The sequence below is a fragment of the Pleuronectes platessa genome, chromosome 5 (genome assembly GCF_947347685.1).
Source record: "Pleuronectes platessa chromosome 5, fPlePla1.1, whole genome shotgun sequence".
Lineage (NCBI taxonomy): Eukaryota > Metazoa > Chordata > Actinopteri > Pleuronectiformes > Pleuronectidae > Pleuronectes > Pleuronectes platessa.
The window spans coordinates 16,122,217-16,142,283 of record NC_070630.1 but is presented as its reverse complement, the minus strand read 5'-3'; the positions used below and the strand labels follow the sequence as shown (position 1 = coordinate 16,142,283).

At 43.0% G+C, this 20,067-nt stretch overlaps 1 protein-coding gene across 1 annotated transcript; it reads left to right on the top strand.

Annotated features, from left to right (window-relative positions):
* Positions 1–53: 53 nt before the first annotated feature.
* On the top strand, positions 54–14,049 carry LOC128439621 (protein yippee-like 2). The gene is made up of 5 exons (XM_053421974.1): positions 54–212; positions 7,939–8,170; positions 9,451–9,494; positions 10,164–10,272; positions 12,837–14,049. The coding sequence occupies exons 2-5, from the start codon at positions 8,054–8,056 to the stop codon at positions 12,924–12,926; spliced, it is 360 nt and encodes a 119-aa protein (XP_053277949.1). The 5' UTR covers positions 54–212; positions 7,939–8,053; the 3' UTR covers positions 12,927–14,049.
* The last annotated feature ends 6,018 nt before the right edge of the window (positions 14,050–20,067 follow it).

The following is a 20,067-nucleotide window of genomic DNA, read 5'->3' as shown; positions in this document are numbered from 1 at the left end:
CTCATCACTCTCTGTCTCCGTCTCTTCTAAACTGGAGCTGAGCTGCGCGTCAAAACATTGCGTCTCCTGCAGAAGTCGCTGGGCCGAGGAGAAGCGCAGGGGACTCGCGGCTGGAGGCATCGCGGGCTGTGGGGTCGCCACTGACACAAGGAAGGAGCTGCCACATTTCCTGGCTACGTGGAGATCCGCAGGTTTTTTTCTCCCCTCCAAAGGTAAAGTGATTTCCCTCCGCGCTTTGCTGGATTTGTTGTTACGCACGTTCCTCACGTCGCTCCACGAAGACCTCTGTGGAGCTGCAGGCTGTGCAGGACTTTTTCTGAGCATAGATGAGCATGTACACGTTTTGTAAACAGACAACAGAAGGACACATTTAGTGTTTTATATGTTGTCATCACACGTATGTCCAAACTCTTCCTCGTGCGTGGACTGATGCTGTCTCTGTGTGCGCGATGCGTCTTCTCTCTGATGGACCTACAGTATCCGCTGCTTGTTTTTGTTGTTAGCACGCACGCTGTTCGTGGTGGCAGTCGTGCACGTATGCGCCATCATCCGCCGTGCACGCGCCTGGCAGTGATTGCGCGCGTCATCTGTGATCAATGCGGGGTTATCACGTCACGATGTGGTCGTGAACACTGACCACCTGATTCCCATCGATGTGTGTGTGTGTGTGTGTGTGTGTGTGTGTGTGTGTGTGTGTGTGTGTGTGTGTGTGTGTGTGTGTGTGTGTGTGTGTGTGTGTGTGTGTGTGTGTGTGTGTGTGTGTGTGTGTGTGTGTGTGTAGCATTGTTGAGCTGAGGCATCCCCACCATCTGTGCTCCGTGTGGTGGCTGAAGTTCTGCCCCAGATAAAGTGCAGCACTGCCTGAGACTATAATCATCCCCAATAATCACATGCAGACACACACACGTTTTTCTGTGTTTACTGTTGTGTTACACTCAGTAGACGATGGGGCACTCATTCTGTCACCCTCTACAAGTCAGTGACATGTAGACTTGCCGGTAAAGATTCTGCAACCAACCACATCCAAGGAAATCTACAAAATAAAGTCACTGAGTGAAACAGTTCAGGAGTGCACAGCCTCCCTCTGTTTTCATTGCAGAGGGAGCTTATAGATAGTTATTGATCACGTTAGGGGTCAACACACACTGATCGAAGATGATAGGGTCAGAGAGCTGCAGGCATTGAAAGGTGATCTACACCATAGAACTGGTTTGCATGAACAAAGTTGCGTAAGGTGTGTTGTGCCGACCATCTCTACTTTATTACATCACCCGCTTATTTTTTTGTAGTGTTTTTGTATCATGACAGTGTTGTCATGTGTTAGCAACAATTTGGAAATGAGGAAAGTATGAGTTATAACCACAATGATCAAGAAGTACAATGAGTGCGTGTTTCTTTGAGGAGTTGTACACGTAACAGCAGATTGTGTGTCAAAAACCAGCTGAGAGCTACGGTGGCCGATAAGCCTCGCACAAGCGCAGTAACGGAAAACCTGAACATAAGAGTCGGAACACTTCTGTAGAAGTGACAACACAACTGCTGAAGTCACGGTAAAACATCAAAACCCCAACACTGATACAAAAGTGACAACACAACATCCAAAGCCACAACACTAATACAAAAGTGACAACACAACATCAAAACCCCAACACTAATACAAAAGTGACAACGGAACATTAAAACCCCAACACTAATACAAAAGTGACAACACAACGTCAAAAGCCAAAACACTGATACAAAAGTGACAACACAACATCAAAAGCCACAACACAAATACAAAAGGTACCACTTAAAACTGCAAAAGTGACAACACAACTGCAACGGCTGCACAACGGAAACACAACCACAAAGCTAGTGCGCAACAAATGATGTTGACAATGAAAATTATGCAATCAAGTAAGCCGTTGTGGTCTTGACAGTTCTATGGCCTTTGCGTTTGTGTTATGGCATTGGTGGTTGTCTTGTCACTTGCGCTGGTGTTGTTGCTTTTGCAGTTGTGTCCTTTTTGTATCGTGTTTTCTGTTAAAGCGTTGGTGTGAAACATATCAGCCGCCGGAAAAAACAGGCATCACCCTCCATAAAGCTGCTGTCGTCTGTGTGCACGACCAATAGAAGAAGATAAGAATATAAAACGTGGCAACGTAACACACACCCAGACACACACCCACCCACACACACCTAGGATGCAGGGGCATCGCCTCCTCAGTGAGATTTGATATGAGTGAGAGGGGGCACAGGGGAGTTTTATTCCTCCTGTAGTCGGTGATGTCATGCTGCTGCACACTGTTGGTCCTGGTGCAACACTGAATGGAGAGCAGGGTGAAAGTACACAACCACTGTGTCGGTGCAGCTCGTGGGCAGCATACGACACACAGCTCATTTGAAGCGACACACACACACACACACACACACACACACTGATCCTTCATTCATTTTGCCTCCTCCTTGTCCCCGGCTGACTCCCCTCCTCTCATCTCTCTACCCTCGTATCTCGTCCTCCCCTCCATCGTTCCTGCTCTCAATCATTGTTGGAGACAGCGGCAGCAGCAGCGGCAGCATCAGTGCGTTACATAACAAAGGATTTTTTGTTGGGATACAAGGGCCCTTTCGGCTGGTGAGACTCTAACCTTTTGTGATGACACCCATAAATGACCAGAATGGACGGCACGGCGACCTGAAAGGACCCGCGGCCGCACTGACGAACAGCCAGAGTGACAGCAGAAAAAAATGTATACACAAACATGCCGAGAGGCGTAGAGACGGACGAGGAGAAGAAACAGGCCGGGCAGACTGAAAGATAAACTGCTAGAAGATGGACAAATACCAAAACACACAGACACGCTGTGAGGTTACGCAGACTGCCTCTGTCCTGACGTGTCTGATTCGATAAACATTTCCCTGCTGCTGGAGCCTGTCGGGATCTCTGCGATAACTTCTTCTTGTCATCTGATTCTTTATGTCATTTGTTATTCTGTCAAGTGTTTTTTTTTGTGCGGGGCAGCCTGTTTGCGTCAGCGTTTTTTACAGCGTGCCATCAACAACAACCTTTACCCCGACAAAATATGTTTCCCTGAAAAATTAATTTCAATCGGTCCACCCAGCGAGATGTGCGCTGTCACACTGTTCTTGATGAAATGTCAATCAGCGTCACAGCTCGGCCTTGAACAGGTCCAGGACATTTTCATTCACTTCTCATCTTAAGAGCTGCCCGTCTCCTTTTGGTTGTTGTTATGTCATTACGGTGAGAGAAACTAATATTTAAGAAATATATTTTTTAATTACAGATGTTTATGTTACTGTTATACAGTGTCAGAGTTTATACCTCCTAAATCAAAACCATGACATCTCCATGGTTGCAGCCACTTATTATTCTCATCGCTATTCATCTGCTAAATATACGGTTATTATCAATCCATCTATTATCTATACCGATTAGCCTCTAAGGGTTGTTCCCAATCCTAGTTGACATTGGGCTAGAGGGGGGTTAAACCCTGCACAGGTCACCAGTGTCTCACAGGGCCAATCTACAACAACCATTCCCAGTAACACCTATGGTCAATTAAGAGTCTCCCCATAGAGACAGGGAGAACATGTAAACTCCACACAGAGCTCTTCTTGCTGTGATGTGACAGTACTAACCAGTGCATCTGTAAATCTACATATTTATCTGCGTCTGTATGACAATAAAATGCCAGACAAGATTCATATTAATATATTTTGAATAAAAGAAACATCAAACGCTTATAACTAAATAAATTGTTTGTCACTTGTGCTTGAAAATGACTTAATCCATTAAATAATCAAACATTTGAGTGGTACAGTAAACTAAACTCTTCTGCTCAGGCCTCCACGTCCCACACAGTGACGGCATTAGCATATATTTGTAATCACATTAGTAAGAAGCATCTGTCCTCATCCGAAGCCACTTACCAACACTGCCGCTACTGTTGTTTTGGGCTTTAATGGAGTGATACCTCAGAGAGCGACGGCAGACCCTCGAGATGATGTGTGACACGTGTAACGCTGCCCTGCTGGGGAATAGCACTCCGTTGAAGGCACATTAGCACGTTGTGAGAGGGAGTATGTCAACACGCTGGCAGCTAACTGTAACTGCATCCCTACTGCAGCTAGTTGGAGTAAACAGCACGTCGGTCCCACCATGTCTTCAGCTGTGTTGGATACCCTGTTGACAGTCAAGACGTTTTATTCTGAGCGACTAATGCAGCATCAGGGGCATTGCAACAGGGCAGACAAAGCAAGCAATTACCTGCCCCCCCCCCCCCCCGAGCTGAAAAGGGCCCCCTGAGAACAGCTGATCACGTCCAGAGCAACAACAATAGTTTGAGAACTCCATTAAATCCTATAGCCCCTTTCCACTGGTCCAAAAACCCGGTATCATCTAGCCTTTGTCTGCAGTGGGAATGGATTTAAACAGCATTCACTCCCAGGTCAAAGGATTGTGCAGTAGACAGGGGTTTTAATCGGCTCTGGCTATGATTGGTGATGGAAATTAGACACTTAAGTGAAGGCGCTAATTTGGCAAGAGAGCGAGGTGAGAGCTTCTTAGTTTGTGATGTCGAACATGACGCAGCGCGGGGGGGGGGGGGGGGGGGGGGAACAGGGAGGTAAACACCTCCACTGGCAATGGGAAAGGAGTCAGTCATCTTTTTTAATGAGTTTAGCGGCTGCGTTTAGAGGTGGTTGGGGTTTGCACTCAAAATATACTTTTATTTATGTGTATGCGAAGTCCGCCCTTTGTTTATAATATTCATACTAAAAGAATCGTTTGAAGATTGGAATAGTTTGGCATCATTTGTTTCTTGCTGGGGCACTTTGGGTCCCTTTATGCCCTCAGCCCCCAAAGACCCTGGAAACGCTCCTGTGCAACAGTAGAAGAACTTTAAAAGAAGAAGCCTAAATTTAATGTGATCGAATCTTAAGCTCAAGCTTATCTTCCCACATTACAGACAGCACCTACATCTTAAAGTTTAATTATAATCAGATTGCAAATTATAATAACAAATAACAAAACAATTTAATAAAATATCTTTATTAAGCTCAAGGTGATGTCTTCAAATGTTCTATATTGTCTGACCAACATGGCTACAGCCAAATATGCTGAAAAACAATGAGTCTTCACAATTGAGAAGTTAACTAAAGATTTTGTAGACAAAGAAGCAACAGATTTTTGTAACAATACAGCATCCAAATATAAACATTAAGTAGGAAAATGTTTGCTTAATAGATAAGAACCTGATACGTTATCACTATATTCAATAATTTTCCATCCATTACGTCATTGCTGATCTTTCGAGGGTCGTGGGGGGAGCTGGGGTCATTCTGACGTTGGGCCTTGAGTCCAGGTGATAGTGCTAACCACTGCACCAGCGTACTGATCAGGAAATCAATACTTTGGATCAAATCTATGAGGAAGCTTCATAAAGTTTTTCCTTGTCCTCACCCTGGACTCACTCAAACCAAGAGGATAAAATATACTTTGACCTAAACATCAGTCTGTGTGTGTGTGTTTGTGTGTGTGTTGGGGGGGTCAGCTCTGACAACTGCACTGAGCGTGTCTTTGTGCCTCAATCCCACACCGCTGGCACCGAGTCAGAGGAGAGAAAACAAGGGCACGTCTCTCTGCCTTATTTATTTATATCCCCCCCCCGCTCCTTCCCATTAGCACTGGAGCCTTTATCAGCCTCCGTCCGACGCTAAAAACAATCGCACTGAAGAGCAGTAAAGTAATGAGGCCGTGCTCTCTCGCTCTACCTCCGTGTTGTTTGCCCCAAACTCACAGAGGCCTCCCGCTCCCATTCAGTATTTTATTAGTTTTTCCAGATGGCCCAGTGAAGACAGACAGGAAGGAGAGGGGACATAAGGGGACCAAATATTGTGAAGGTGATGAAACAACTCATCAAATTTACAACAGAACTTTCATATGAAGTCAAAGTCTTGTGGGTGACAAGAAAAACTGTTGTCAAGATTGAAAGGTCAAGTTTTCTATATGAATTCAAATGAGAAAGAAGAGTATTTGAAATAGTAGACAATTCAAAAATGTATGTATTCTGGAGTAATTTGAATTGGGCGTGGCAAAATGGCTCAAAAGCCAACATTTTGGATTTAGTGTATATTTTTGCCCTTTTACTCATGGAGCTTTCATCATATCAACTTAAAATTTGTTGAGGGTCGTCTCACCATTGAGATTAAAACTACCTTGATTATTTTATAATATCAAGGTTTTATTATACAGGTTGTTGTATCTGTATAATGTCAGTTTCAGTGGTCATAGATTCCTTTGAAGTCTTATATGTTGCAAAGGTAAAAAGTTTATACGATCTGAAGAGAAACAAGAGTTTTTTTGGACCTGAACAGATCTATTAGTCTGTATGTAGTGATAGTGATGGCACATACGCCAGTAGGAAGTAAGCCTAACTTTACAACTTAAATTAGATTTACAGACATTTTTCACCGTGTGGTCTGCACTTGATGCTGTGGAATCAGCTCCTCTGGGAGTTTTTTACGCTCTAACAGAAAATACCCTGTCACCCTTGTTCCTAAGCCTAACTTGTGGAATGGCGAGCCGATCCTTGGATGAGGACCTCAGGTTGCCACTGGGCACGAATAGTGTCAGACGATCAGTGATGTGCTTGGGTCTGAGTCCAAAGCGAGCCTTAAATGTTAAAATAAGTTCCCTCTGTGCCAGTGACACTAGGCTTGGGGTGATGTGCTGTCTCTTTTTTTTGCTGCGGGGAGGAGTCCGGCTCCTGTATTCATAATAATCGGTAGAAAATAAAAGCATATACTACAATCTCAAGATTAAAATTGAATTATAGAATAAAACTACAGAGACACTGCACCACAACAAAGAGAACGAAGGCCTTTTAACTCTTTAGTAGTTTTTACTGTATAGTCATAGCGTACCCCTGTCCTATGGCCCCCAAGCCTTTGGGATGGGTTCCCAGGCCAGCTTGCTAATCTTCTCAGTCACCAGGGCATACCAGCACAAGTATTTTAAGGGCTCGGTCTATTTGGATATCATGGAGAGAGCATTGCCTGATCCTCGCAGTTGTGCTACGGTAAGAAGATTATCTCTGCAGCCTCATAGACTTAAACACAGACTGTGAGCTAGCGTGGCCGGCGGTGTGCACTGAAAAGATCTGCGTTCAACAGGAGACAGTGCAGAGTGGAGACCAGTGGACAAGAAATTGTGTCTGCAGCCAATACTTACTTGACCTACTGATGAATTGCTTGATTTATAAAATACCACATTGTGAGAATCATCATATTTTCCCAGATTGCAAGGTGACCTGTCCACACAATGGTGCCAAAACAAGAACTTGTGAAGTAGCAATGGAATTAAACACTGGAGAGAACCAGGAAACTCTCAAATTTGGTATTTTAGCTTAAACAAGGTAAAGTCAACCAGCTTGTAGCTCTGTGAGGTTGTACTTAGGCACAGCAGGACTTTGATAATATCAGCATGCTAACACACTCACAACCACAAATGCTAACATGGTAATATTTGCTTTCCATGTTAAGTGTGGTAGTTTAGCTATTTAGCACTGAAACATGACAGTTTTGCAGGAATGAAGTCATAAACTAAACCTGTTTGTGTCTGACCATGCTTTTGTATCTTGACCAGCTATGACTATGCTGTGTATTGGTGTGTTGGTTTACTGTGTGATAAAACCTGTACTGAGTTTGAATGAATCTCCTGTAGTAGATATTCAGCTTATTAATATTGCACCCTGTCTCATCACGTCATAGCTTTTTGTGGTTTTAGGAGTTTGACAGATGCAAGCAGGCTGCAGAGTTCTCAGGGCAGACTGTAATCCCATCAGCAATTATACACCTGTGGCTCAGTGCGCAACATCCGCTTAAGTAAGGAGCTGTTACACAACCATGTAACCACTAGGTGCTGTTTTACCCCCCCAGGTGTTCGCCTCCCGACCCACCGCCCACCACGGCCCTCACCTGTGTGTTGCGGTGCTTCCCTTGTGAGCCGACCTGGGCTGGCAGTCCGTTCTTGCACCGCCCGCCAACCCCGCCCATGGTCAGAATGACGCGCTCCAAGACCTTCCAGGCGTACCTGCCCAGCTGCCATCGGACCTACAGCTGCATCCACTGCCGAGCTCACCTGGCCAACCACGACGAGCTCATATCCAAGGTAGCCCGATGCTCCAGTGACTTGACTCACCTTACCAACAGTGGTAGCCATTAGAAACCATTGAGACAGGACTTGCATTCAAGCAGCTCAGCTTCAGGTTTTGTTTTACTTAAGAAATGAGAAAAAGAAAAAGGTAATTAACTTTACTGTGTTGTCTCTTTTAGTTTAGAGACTGAGTAAAGATAAATCAGTAGAATATTAGTTGTTACTATGAGACTAGTCAATAACTTAAAGTAAATATTAATATGTTTTTTTTCCCACTGGTTTAAAAGAACTTTGTGTTGAATGCTCAGTGTGTAGGATTTAGTGGCATTGAGCAGTGAAGTTTCAAATCTCAGCCAGATGAATAGCCTCTTGCCGATCTCATTACAAGTGTGTAGGAGAAGTATAAACGTGAAAGGCCCTCTCTAGAGCCAGTGTTGGTTTTGTCCTCTCTGGGCTACTGTAGAAACATTGTGGACTCTGTGGAAGATAACCTGATCTATATAAAGGGCTGATTCTAAGGAACAAAAACGTAATTTCTTAGTTTCAGGTGATTCCATTCTAATGAAAAGATAATTATGAATATTATATTTCTTTTCCCAGATCCCCAGCTTCCTCCACAAAGTAAAAGGCTTGTCTCAAATAAGAATGTGGCTCAGGCTGAATTTTACTCTCTGAACTCGACAAACATTCAGTTTTTTGTGACCCCAACCCGACCCAAGCCCAGATTAAGTTCATGATATAACATAATGATATAACAATAAGCTGCGCTGAGTTGGTGTTGTTGGTGTAAGATTTAGGTAAAAGAGATCTATTGGCAGAAATTGAATATAAACTAATGATGTTTTCACTAGTGTGTGATCATCTAAATTATGTTTTTTTCTTGACCCTAGAATGGGCCCTTATATCGAGAGCAGGTCCTCTCTATGTTTTTTACAAAAGTTCAAACTGGACAAACTAAACACCTTATGAGTTCTCTTTCATGTTTGGAAGGGGAGGTTAAGGTGAGGGGTAATCCACTGCAACATGCAACTTCACCACTAGATGTCACTAAATTCTACACAGGGTGCCTTTAAGTTGATAGCCCAGTCTACATGACAGAACCTAAATGGAACCCAAACATCATTTAAAATTTTTGTTCCATTGGTCCCGAAGGGCTTGGGTCAGTTATCCACACGAAAGTCTCAAATCTGCAGTTTATTCACTAAAGGAAACAAACCTATTTATAGAGAACACACTGTATGAGAAAGAAGTTTCTTATTGTCAACCCCTATCTTTGTCTCATCTTGTCTCTGCAGTCATTCCAGGGCAGCCAGGGCAGAGCCTACCTGTTTAACTCAGTGTGAGTATCTGTCCAAACCAAGGGTGTAACTTTGGGGCGGTTCAGGTAAAATACTCTTGACAATTCCAAAATTATTATTAGAATAACTGCTCTATATACCAGGATTAATGAGTTAATACGTTATACTTGCCAGAGAATACCAACCAACCTGTATGCAAAATTTCAGTAAAATTGGGGTTAAAAAAGTGATTCTTTGTTCATGTTGCAAATATAGAATATGGAAAACCAAGAGCCAATATTTTTCATTCGGTGTGACGGGTTTACAGTTGGGGTTCGTATAGTCTGGAAGAGGCCGGAAAAACATGCAGGATCCAGAGTGATCTAACAAATCCAGGTGTTAGAAAGTGGGTTTATAAAGCAGGTTGTTCCACACACAGACGTGGTGTTGTTTCTGTGGCTCTGAAGCAGATGGGGCCATCCTGGGCCTCGCAGCGCTGTCATTATCAAGCTGAATTGAGAGTGAAAATTAGACCGTTTGAATCTATGCTCTGCGGCCTGGTGCCCTATCAGTATGCGCTAGGCGAGTGGGCGTGAGGTGGTGACTCACTCAGAGCTCATCATACAGTAGATGCAATTGAGCAGTTTGAGACACTTTCACAAGTTATTTTTAAACAGTTTTTCACTGTCTCTGCCTGTCTCCCTCCTTTCCACTGCTTCTCCCTCTCTCAGGGTGAACGTCGGGTGCGGCCCTGCAGAGGAGAGAGTGTTGCTCACAGGCCTGCACGCTGTAGCAGATATCTACTGTGAGAACTGCAAGACGACCCTGGGCTGGAAATACGTAAGTGTCCCTTGGCTGAAATGATGCACGGCACCGCAAACTGCATCCAAGGTTAGAGGACGATAAACTGGGAGGCTGCTGTTATGGTACAACCTAATTTTATTTTCGCCCTTATTATGTTTGGACCTCCTCTTCTGTCAGGGTCAGTGCGGCTGTGGGCTGAATTATTTATCAGATTGCTCAGAGCAGATGGAGACAAGAAGGCATAGTCTTAATTTATCTTAAGGGACTTGTGATGAGTCTTGTGGAAGTTAAAACATCTTGATCAGGTCTTGATTCATCACTTCATATGTCTCATAGGTCAGAAATACCTATAATTAGTGGATTTTATACTAGACACGGGAGCTGTGTTTTTAGAGCGTAACAGGCTCTGGTTCTTGAAGTAAATCTGAGAAAATTAATTTCCCATTCCTTTTCCTTTAAAAATAGTTTTAAGCCTGCAACCAGGTCGACCAGCTAGAAGATGAATCGTGGCCAGACAACATTTGTTTTGGAGCGAAAACATAGGGGAAATCGAAAAGGTACAAGACTGTGTATAATTATTTCAAGAGTGTTGAAACAACCTTCCCAAAACATGTTTTCTTATAACGCAGTCCATGTTATACAAACTTGTGGCCTCTACAGGATTATACAACATCGTTTCACATCTCGTAGCTCGAAACATGAATAGCTATTTTACTTCTGCAACCATGCTGTTGAGCTCCTTTTCATCACAGCCATCACTGCACAGTGTCAGTAATTGTTGATTAAAGTCACTTGTTAAATTAAGGTTGACAGCTGGGCTAATATCAGAGCCATGAATACAGTGAGTGTCTGTTTATAGCATGGTATAGCATATCAAAATACACGTGCTATGTTAATTTAGTACAGATGGTATTTAAAGAGCCGTGGCAGGGGGAGCAAAACAGAATCCACACATGTTAGCGGTCATCATATCTCAACAGATTCGAGCATGTGCAACTGTCATCACTGAGCCCTGTCAGAATGAAGGTGAGAGTTTACATTATAGGGCACCCTCATAGATTTAACAAACATACACAAACATATGCACACGCCTTGTTTTTTTGACTTCTGAGAAGGCTCCGGTGACCAGCTCTCCTTGCCTGACCTCTGACGATCATGTTCACTGCTACGTGTCTAAACCCCAAACCTGATTCTTTAACCTCTCTGCCTAAAAATAGCCTATTTTTCCTCCCGGTGCCTGGAAAACACCTGGTAAACCAGCTTCGAATGTAGCTGCTCTTCTGTGTAGTGTCTATTCCTGTCAGGACCCCACAAGGCGAAGAAAACAGATCACATGCACGCACACGCTCTCAACATTGGGTAGGACTAACGGAGGCTTGCTGTTTATTATCACTTGCAGCAGTGTTGATGTTCTTCACTCGTCACAGTTCTATTGAGAGGTTTGACCCACTGCACTTCTACCACAGGAAATCTGATAATGTGCGTCTGATGCTCGCAACCAAAATAGACCAACACAAAACAAGATGCAGATGCTCCACGGTGAAAGCACGTATGTTTCAGCCTGTTGTGCGACGCCGTTTTCAAGGCTTTCAGAGAACGATCGGCTTTAAGAGGGAACACAATGTCAGTAACGGACTTGGACAGTAAGCAGAGGTCATTTTCCGCCACTTTAACAGCATTGATCTGCAGCTCTGCTGTTTAGTGTGTGATCTGAAATGGGGGGGGAAAGGTTTTAGACAAATTAAGCGGTGTCAAAAATAATACCCATATGCGTAAATGTTAAATTTTTCACAATGAAATATTAAGATTTTAAAAAGTGATGCTAATGATTGCTAATTAGCGCTAAAGAAACACAACCAAGTCCAATGGAAGTATCTTGATGTTTACAAGTTTTTATATAAACATTAAGCCTTTGAAGTTTTCTATTGGCATCACGTTTGGTTTTTAACCTTTTAACCTTATTACAAGCTAGTTACTCTTTTTAGGTTTACATCATTAAAGCTATGTTAATGATGGTAAAGTCATGCTTTTCATAATATGTATATGCAGTTAGCATGAATAAAGGGTGAAAATGTACAATTATGGGTTAAATTGATATATGCCATAGTGAAGATAATAAGTGTGTGTGTGTTGCCAGAACTCTGGCTTCATGTGGTTTATATTCTCCAGAGGAGTTTTGGCTTACACGCCTAACAATACATGTTACAGCCTGCTAAAGTAGAGTAGACTATATCAGTGTTCGAACTGCCTGTGGCCTTTTTGTCCAATTGTTTTTCTCTGGCAGATTGTTTGTGGTTAGAGACTCATTCCTGCCAATATAAGGTACGATGATACAATCACTTTTCATTCTGCAGACTCCTCAGTGTCTAGTGACTGATGCCTGTATAACCATAACAAAGAGCCACGAGCAGAGACGGGACAAAAATGAGTCAAGGGTTACAAAGAGTGTTCTGGACTGTGTTTTTTTAGCTTGCTAGTGTCTTTCCATAAATTATCCTGCCCTCTGTCAGAGATATAAACATGTTCATATCCTCAGTCCATCTGTCATTTGAATTAAACGCTGCCCCTCTTTCTCTCCTGCCTTCTGCCTCGCCCTCCAGGAACATGCTTTTGAGAGCAGTCAGAAGTACAAAGAGGGCAAGTTCATCATTGAGCTGGCCCACATGATCAAGGACAACGGCTGGGACTGAGGGACAAGCACCCGGGACATGACTGACCGCGACAGTGGAGGGGGGGTACAAATGGATAGAGGCGGGGGAACCGGGGGGGAACGTGTGTGGTGGGTGAGTGTGTGACTTTGGTTTGGCTGATTTACCATTAACCTTTGTAACTCTCTGCCAATCCCTCCCTACCATGGCTCTTGATACACACACACACGCACACACACACACATGCATGCACGCACGCACACACGCGCACACACACACACGATCAAGATCCCAAACATCCCAGCTCGACACACTAGGCAGGCTTGTATGCAGCTAGCAGGACTAGGTGACAGGCCAGCAATAGTGATGTCCTTTTTCACTTTTTTTTGTTTGTTTCTGAAACATGATTCGATAACACTTAAAAAGGTGATAACACTCCTTTCATAGCTTCTAGGAAACATTGACATTGTCTGAAGCGCTCCATCTTGTCTAACAATGACGTTAAAGCCAGCTGTTGACAGGTGATTCAGTGGAAATTTTCCCGGAAGGAGGGCAGTCGGCACGTCACGGCACAGCGTGGGTTGATTGGCCTGAAGCGCTGACGGACATTCACTCTGTCCGCAGCATGAATGAGACCAGCTCAAATCCAGCTGATCGGGGCCGTGCCAGCTGGGCCAGTGATGAGGCCTGGTGCTGAGGCCTGGCACCGAGGCCTGAGCACATGGGCGTGGGGAGGGGGGGGGGCTCACTCAGCTCAGTATGGTGGTGAGGAGAAGATCCTGATCCAGTTATTCAGAGTCTTTATGGCATTCTGGCCGGGATCCACTCCGCGTCTTGCTAGTGATGCAGTTGATGACGAGCAGAGTGAGCCCACGGCTCGTCCTAAAAACCTCGCAGGAATTTGCTCTCGCAGCAGCAGCAGCAGCAGAGCAGCTCCCCCTGGGGTTTATTCTTCGTTCGATTCGTAGCGTCATGTAAAGTGATCTCGTCATCCCTCCTCTGTATGTCTGGAGCCGGCGGAATCGCTGCGTCCACCTTTGTTTCTTTGTCACATAGAATTATACAACTTGTCTCAGGTGAGCGACTTTCGCTGGGATTCCCAAAGGTTTCTGTTGTGGGTCAATGACCATCGATGACGAGACTCCATCAGCTAGTGGGGGGGTGGTGATCACAGAACAGACTTACTCAGTTTGATTTGAAACCTATTTGGCCAAAGCATGACTGGTTTCATGGGCTTAGGGAAAATGAAAATACTAAAAAAACATGAACTCAAATAGTAAGTAATGATTTTTACTGAAGTAACGAGGTATAGACATGACCACAGAGGTGTGCATTAAGGATGCATATGTATAAACAGGTAATACCCATCACTCTTAGGCTCTATTTCAGTCTGGGCTGGCGGCAGTTTAACTGCTGTAACACAGACCTTCACTAACATAACAAACCACCTGGGCAACATTGTGAAGCAATGCACTAGATAGATATATTTTATAATTTGTTTGTACCAATACGTTATCTTTTTCGGTTTTGCCTCAGCTTTAGATCTTTTCTCACATTTTTCAACCTCAGTCGACTCAGTTAATAGTCCTCATGCATCATGGACCTTGGAGTTATGACACCTGGGTAATATTGGTGGCAACATTCATGGAAATGTATTATTTTCAGATTAGATTTAAAACTACAGTTTTCTGATCAGATTTGTGTATGAGAGTTGCTCTGAGAAACCTTGTGCTATAATACAACATCTAATGAGATAGATCACCGTTCAGTTGAGCTGTAAGAGCCCAAAAGCATAAGAGATTGTAAAAACAAACTGAGTTGCCCTGTCACGTAGTTTCCTGTTATTGTGTAAATTGCTCTAGAAGTTGCCCTGTTTATGGTGTTACCCTGTTAACTCAAAGTAAGCGGTTAACCCTCCTCAGTAATACTCAGCAGCTGCCCGCTCAGTCGGAGGCTACGACATGAAACCCAGCACAACCAAAGAAGCCACCCATCAACAATAAGTTGACCAAACAAGATTCATCCTGTCTGGGCAAAGTGTTGCAGAACAAGGGGGTGTGTGTATAGCTGAAAGCCAAGGTTGTGGATAGCCTTTCTCTGTGATATATGTAATGCATTATGATTTTGTAAACAAAAAGATCTTAATATATGAATATATTCTATTTACTGTATTCACCATGAGGATTACCATTAATGTCGACCTCTGTGTTACAGACTGTAAATAGTGTTAATGTATTGTGTTTTATCTATGATCCATATGATAATGAATGAATATGATTTAGGACATGTCATGCTTTCTCTCTGGTACCCCACATTGGCTGTACGATACTACTTTTATACTGAAAATGTTTCAATTTTAATGTCTTTTGTAAAGGAGGATGCTGATGTTGACTATATATCATTGGATCTTCATCTAATAAAAAGCACCTGGATATCTGTATGGAATATATTTTGTGTCTTCATGTGCCAGCCTTTCATACTGGGCATCAGATTTTGAAAAGATTTCTCGCAAAATTAAGTCATAGTGGCCGAGAGTTTAAGTCTCTATAGGCTTAAAACTGGAACCTACATTTCCCATCATGCATTTTGGTTTTCTTTTATTGAGTACTTCCTGTCCAGTTAATGACGACATAATTCAAAGTTCATAGGGCTGGCTTTTTATGTTTTCAAGATGAATTTAAGATTGAAGCTTAATGATGACATCATGTTTATTTAAAGCAAGACCAAATTGTTTTATATTCAAGTAATTTTAAGTCTGAAGGATTTGAAATGTGTAACTGACATCAGTTTATGCTCTTTTGATCATCACACACCTTACATAAAACCTAAAAATTGTAAACATGTTATGTTCCTGATTCCCCGCCACATTAAGATAAAAAATGTCGCTACAGTCTTATTTATATTTAATTACAACTAAAATATTGGGGCATCAAAATAAATATATAAAAAGTGGGTGGGGCTAAGCTACCTTGCGATGCTGATATAAGCAGTAAAATGGGATGTCAAAAAAGTTTGATTGTGGTTTCAACTCAGTTTTGACAAACAAAACTTTTTAGCAAGTTTGCTAACATCAGCCGTAAGCTTCTGCTCATACCAGACAAATGGAAGCTTTTTTGTTTTGATATTTAGCTAGGTCTTAAGTTGCTTACGACTTTATATCTGTGAGACAAATTATGTATCATCTTGATTTAAAATTTTGAAACATCTACATCATGTAGTTGGTGAGCTTCTTTATGAAGCCAAAAGATATAAATGATTTGCACAAAGTACAGTTTCAACAGAACACCCGCTGATCTTTATGTAATACTTTGGTTTTGTAGAGGAAATGTAAAAGTACAGCTTCTACACACATATTTCTTCAAATTCTTGTGTCATTAAATGCCCCTTAATAATAATAATAATAAATAATGACAGAAATTAGTAATTTGATGTTATTATGAGGTGGGTGTCATCAGAGGACGTGGGCACAAAACCTTCTGCGACTGAGTGGTGACATCCGATGGGGACATTTTACTATCCCCATGGTAACAAGAGCCTCAACCGTTACTGTAGGGTAAAATGGTACTGGGCTGTAAAAAAACAAAACCAACAACAGCAGCACCAGTTTTCATATTTCACTTAAACAGGAAATATCACAAGGGTGAGTGTTGTTTTGTGTGAGTGGATTGGGAGATGTGTGTGTCATTGTGTGTTAGCGTGTGTGCACAGAGGAGGGTTATGAGTGGGTGGTGTAAGAGTTGCACCTGTTAGTCATACATGAATCAAGCTCTTCATGCTTTCTTTCCTCCTCACTCGCACACACTCTTATCTTAGTTTTTATTATTTCTCCTTTTCCTCTTTTGTTTGAATCCTTCATCTCTTCCTCTCCTCCCTCTGTCCCCCGTCTCTCCCTGTGGTGTTGTTTTGAATGATCCCCCTGGGCTTGTGTCTGTCTCTGCGTCTCCGTCTGACTTGGCTAACCCACTCCAAATCTCACTGCAGCAGATGGTGCTGTGTTTGCATTGGGCCAGGTCTCCTAGCAACCCTCTCTCTCCCTCTCTCTCACCCACTTCTATCCGTCTCCCCTCAAGCAGGGCAGCGGAGGAGTGGGTGTCATGCTCTGTCTGGGTCTTCTGTGCCCACCCCTCCTCTCTCTCTTTGTTGACGTCTGTGTTTATGTCTGTGCCTCGGTCTCTTTCACTCTCTCAGATGCAAGTAGGGCAGGGGGGCTGACTGTCTGGATCACTATACATGTGTAATGATTGAATTTGATGTGCAAAATAGGGAAAGCAGGACATAACCACCAATGTGATTTGTAACCCCAATGTGACCTAGATTTGTTCACGTATGTTGTGATGGCAGGCGGCGATCACATCTGGGTCAGGATGGGTTTAATGACAATTTGTCTCTCTGTGTTCATGTTGTCGCTACCTGCTAAGACCTACAAATGTGTGTTTGTGCAGGTATCTCTCGAACTTTAGGAAAAGCTTGTTATCGTCCCGTGAGCAACTCCTCTGAAAACACGCCATTAAGTCTGCTTGTAGAGACACGCAGGGCTGCAGATACAGTCTCTGCTCACACTCACACTCACACACACACACAGATAAAAACATTGAACACAAACACACATACACGCAGACACATATAAAAACATCCAACAAACTACAGCATTATTTCTGTAAACATTGTAACGATACAGTACAGTATAGTACTGATAGTAAAGATGGCTTTGATTAAATGTCTGTGATCTTGAACATTCTACACATATATATAAGAATTCAGCTTCTTACTCACGTCATTCCCTACTGATCACGTTGTGGATTGCCACTGTGAGGAGGAAAAGACTGAACAATACGATTTCTCCTGATTCAAACTGATCACCATGACCTACAACAGAAGAACTGCAAGACAGGTCAAAGGTCAGGACTACTGCATGGACTGCCGGGCATCTCAACGAGAAGTCAGATATCTTGAACTTCTGTTTGTCAAGGAGAGGGACAGCAGTCGCCAACAACGAGAGTGGAGACTCCAGTTTGGCCGAGCACTGGGAAAGTTTGACGAACTACAATCCCCGGAAGAAAGCTACAAGTGCCAGAGACGAAGAAACATGGCAGCCTGAGAATTGGGAGGAGGAGGGTGACTGGGGTGAAGAAACACAGCAGCCTGATAATTCACCGGCAGAGGTTTGCTGTGGAGCTGCAGGCCGAGAGGAGCACAAATGTGGCTCTCCTAGATTACCTGGAGAAACTAAGAGCTTCATACAATGAGATCAGTCAAAGGTATGAAGCTGACAACCTCAGAACCAGGCAGCAGGCCACTCACCTGAAGGCGGAGCTTGAGAAAGCAGTCAAGTCTCGGATGCAAACCTTCCAGGCGGAGCAGTACGCTCTCCTACAGAGAGAAGTGGAGGAGCTGACTTCTCAACTCTGGAGAGAGAGGATCTCAAGCATCAGGTGTGGCAAGAGGAGGAGAAGCAGCAGGAGATGCAGGATGAGGAGCAGAAGCAGGAGGGGAAGCAGAAGGAGGAGAAGCCTATGGACAAACCTGCATATAAAACTATACTCAACCACCAGCAGGAGCCCCTCCCTGATGCTCTTCCTGCTTCTGAGGAGACGCTCAAAAAGAAGAAGAGATATTTGATCTGGAAAACAATCAGGTAGTGTCTGGGACTGAGGAGGAGGAGGGAACAAAAGAATGCTGCAGCTAACAACTGATTCACACCTGATATATAAAAAATTACAATGACATGCATATATTGCATTCTTTAGTCATAGTTCATTATTTTTAAGGTCAGGTTTTTAAAGAAGACGTTGTCTCTCAGGCTCAGTTATGGATGAGCTGTTATTCTTACTTTAGATTCATTATCATTTACTTTATTATCAATTAGAATTAAGGCTTCATGATTTCCTGCGATGTCTAAGTTGTTGTTTTTTTCAGATAGAAAGAAACCAGCTTGATGCTTGACCAGTGATGATTTGTAAGAAAAACAGTTGGTAACAAATAAACGAATTGTATCACCCCAGTATCACTGCTTTTAATGAGAAGATTTAATTATATTTAAATTGGTAACAAGCACACAACATATGAAGAATATATAAAGAGAGCAAAAACTAAAGAAATAAATTAAATGCTCCAGAAACAAAACTGTTGAAAAACAAACAGAACTGCACTGAAGAATAAAGTTTGATTAATTAAACAAATGGCCATTTTCTTGCATTTAAGTCCTTAAGTTCTCCTTTTTGTAAATGAATTGTCTTCTACCTCTTATTTACATGAAGCGTTTACAATTAGTTGCTGTGGTGTTTTACCTAATTTAACTCTTTAGTATATAGAAAGTCATTCATTATCCTCTTGTCCTTCTTTAGTTCTGAAGCCAACCTTATAATTTGACAGTAGAAATGCTCTTATTCACTTTTTCCTGAGATGTGGGGACTGATACAACTCAGGTTTGTATGGTGAAAATAAAACTACAGCCAACTTAGATCAACACAAAGACTGGAAACAGTGGGAGCTCTCGCTTATTGTCTGTTTCCTGTAATGATATCCTCAACTCTCTACAAAGAAACAACACACTCCCAAAACCCTTTCCTTCAAACTCTTTCTATGTTTTTATTCTTCTGGTCCTCACAAACAAACCTGTTCATATGAACGTGCACACAGACGCTTCTAAAGTCTAATAGCGCATAGTTATCATCCACCATGCCCAGACACACACACAGAACCACCACCGTGACACTTTAGTACTGCTGAGGGAAAAACACAAGCTAAATGGCCGCCACATGCCTGACGATGAGGCCTCCGTCCCTGATTAATTGCTTTAATTTATTTTTCCAGCTGCATCATACAGACACCACAAGCGCTTCATCATCCTCCTTCATGTCTGTTGCCCCCGCAGCACGAAGAACTGAGAGCTTCATGAGGACGCTAAATCACTCTTTTGTGCATTTAAAGTAAATAAACCTTTTTTCTAAAAGGTTCTGCTATTCACCTAAGTGGCACCAGATATTGTCGATCAATAGGACGCATGAAATGTCCCCGGGGGATCGTCTGCAGCAGCATCTAAAAGCTGCCTTTGTCGCTCAGTCTTCTTTTTGTGGGGAACCATCGTCCCCTGAGGGAAGCAGAGTGCCAACTGTTTGTTTACCCGGGTAGAAGTGCCCACAGGCCTCAGAAGAGAAGGGGGGGCTTCTTTTTTTTTTCTCAG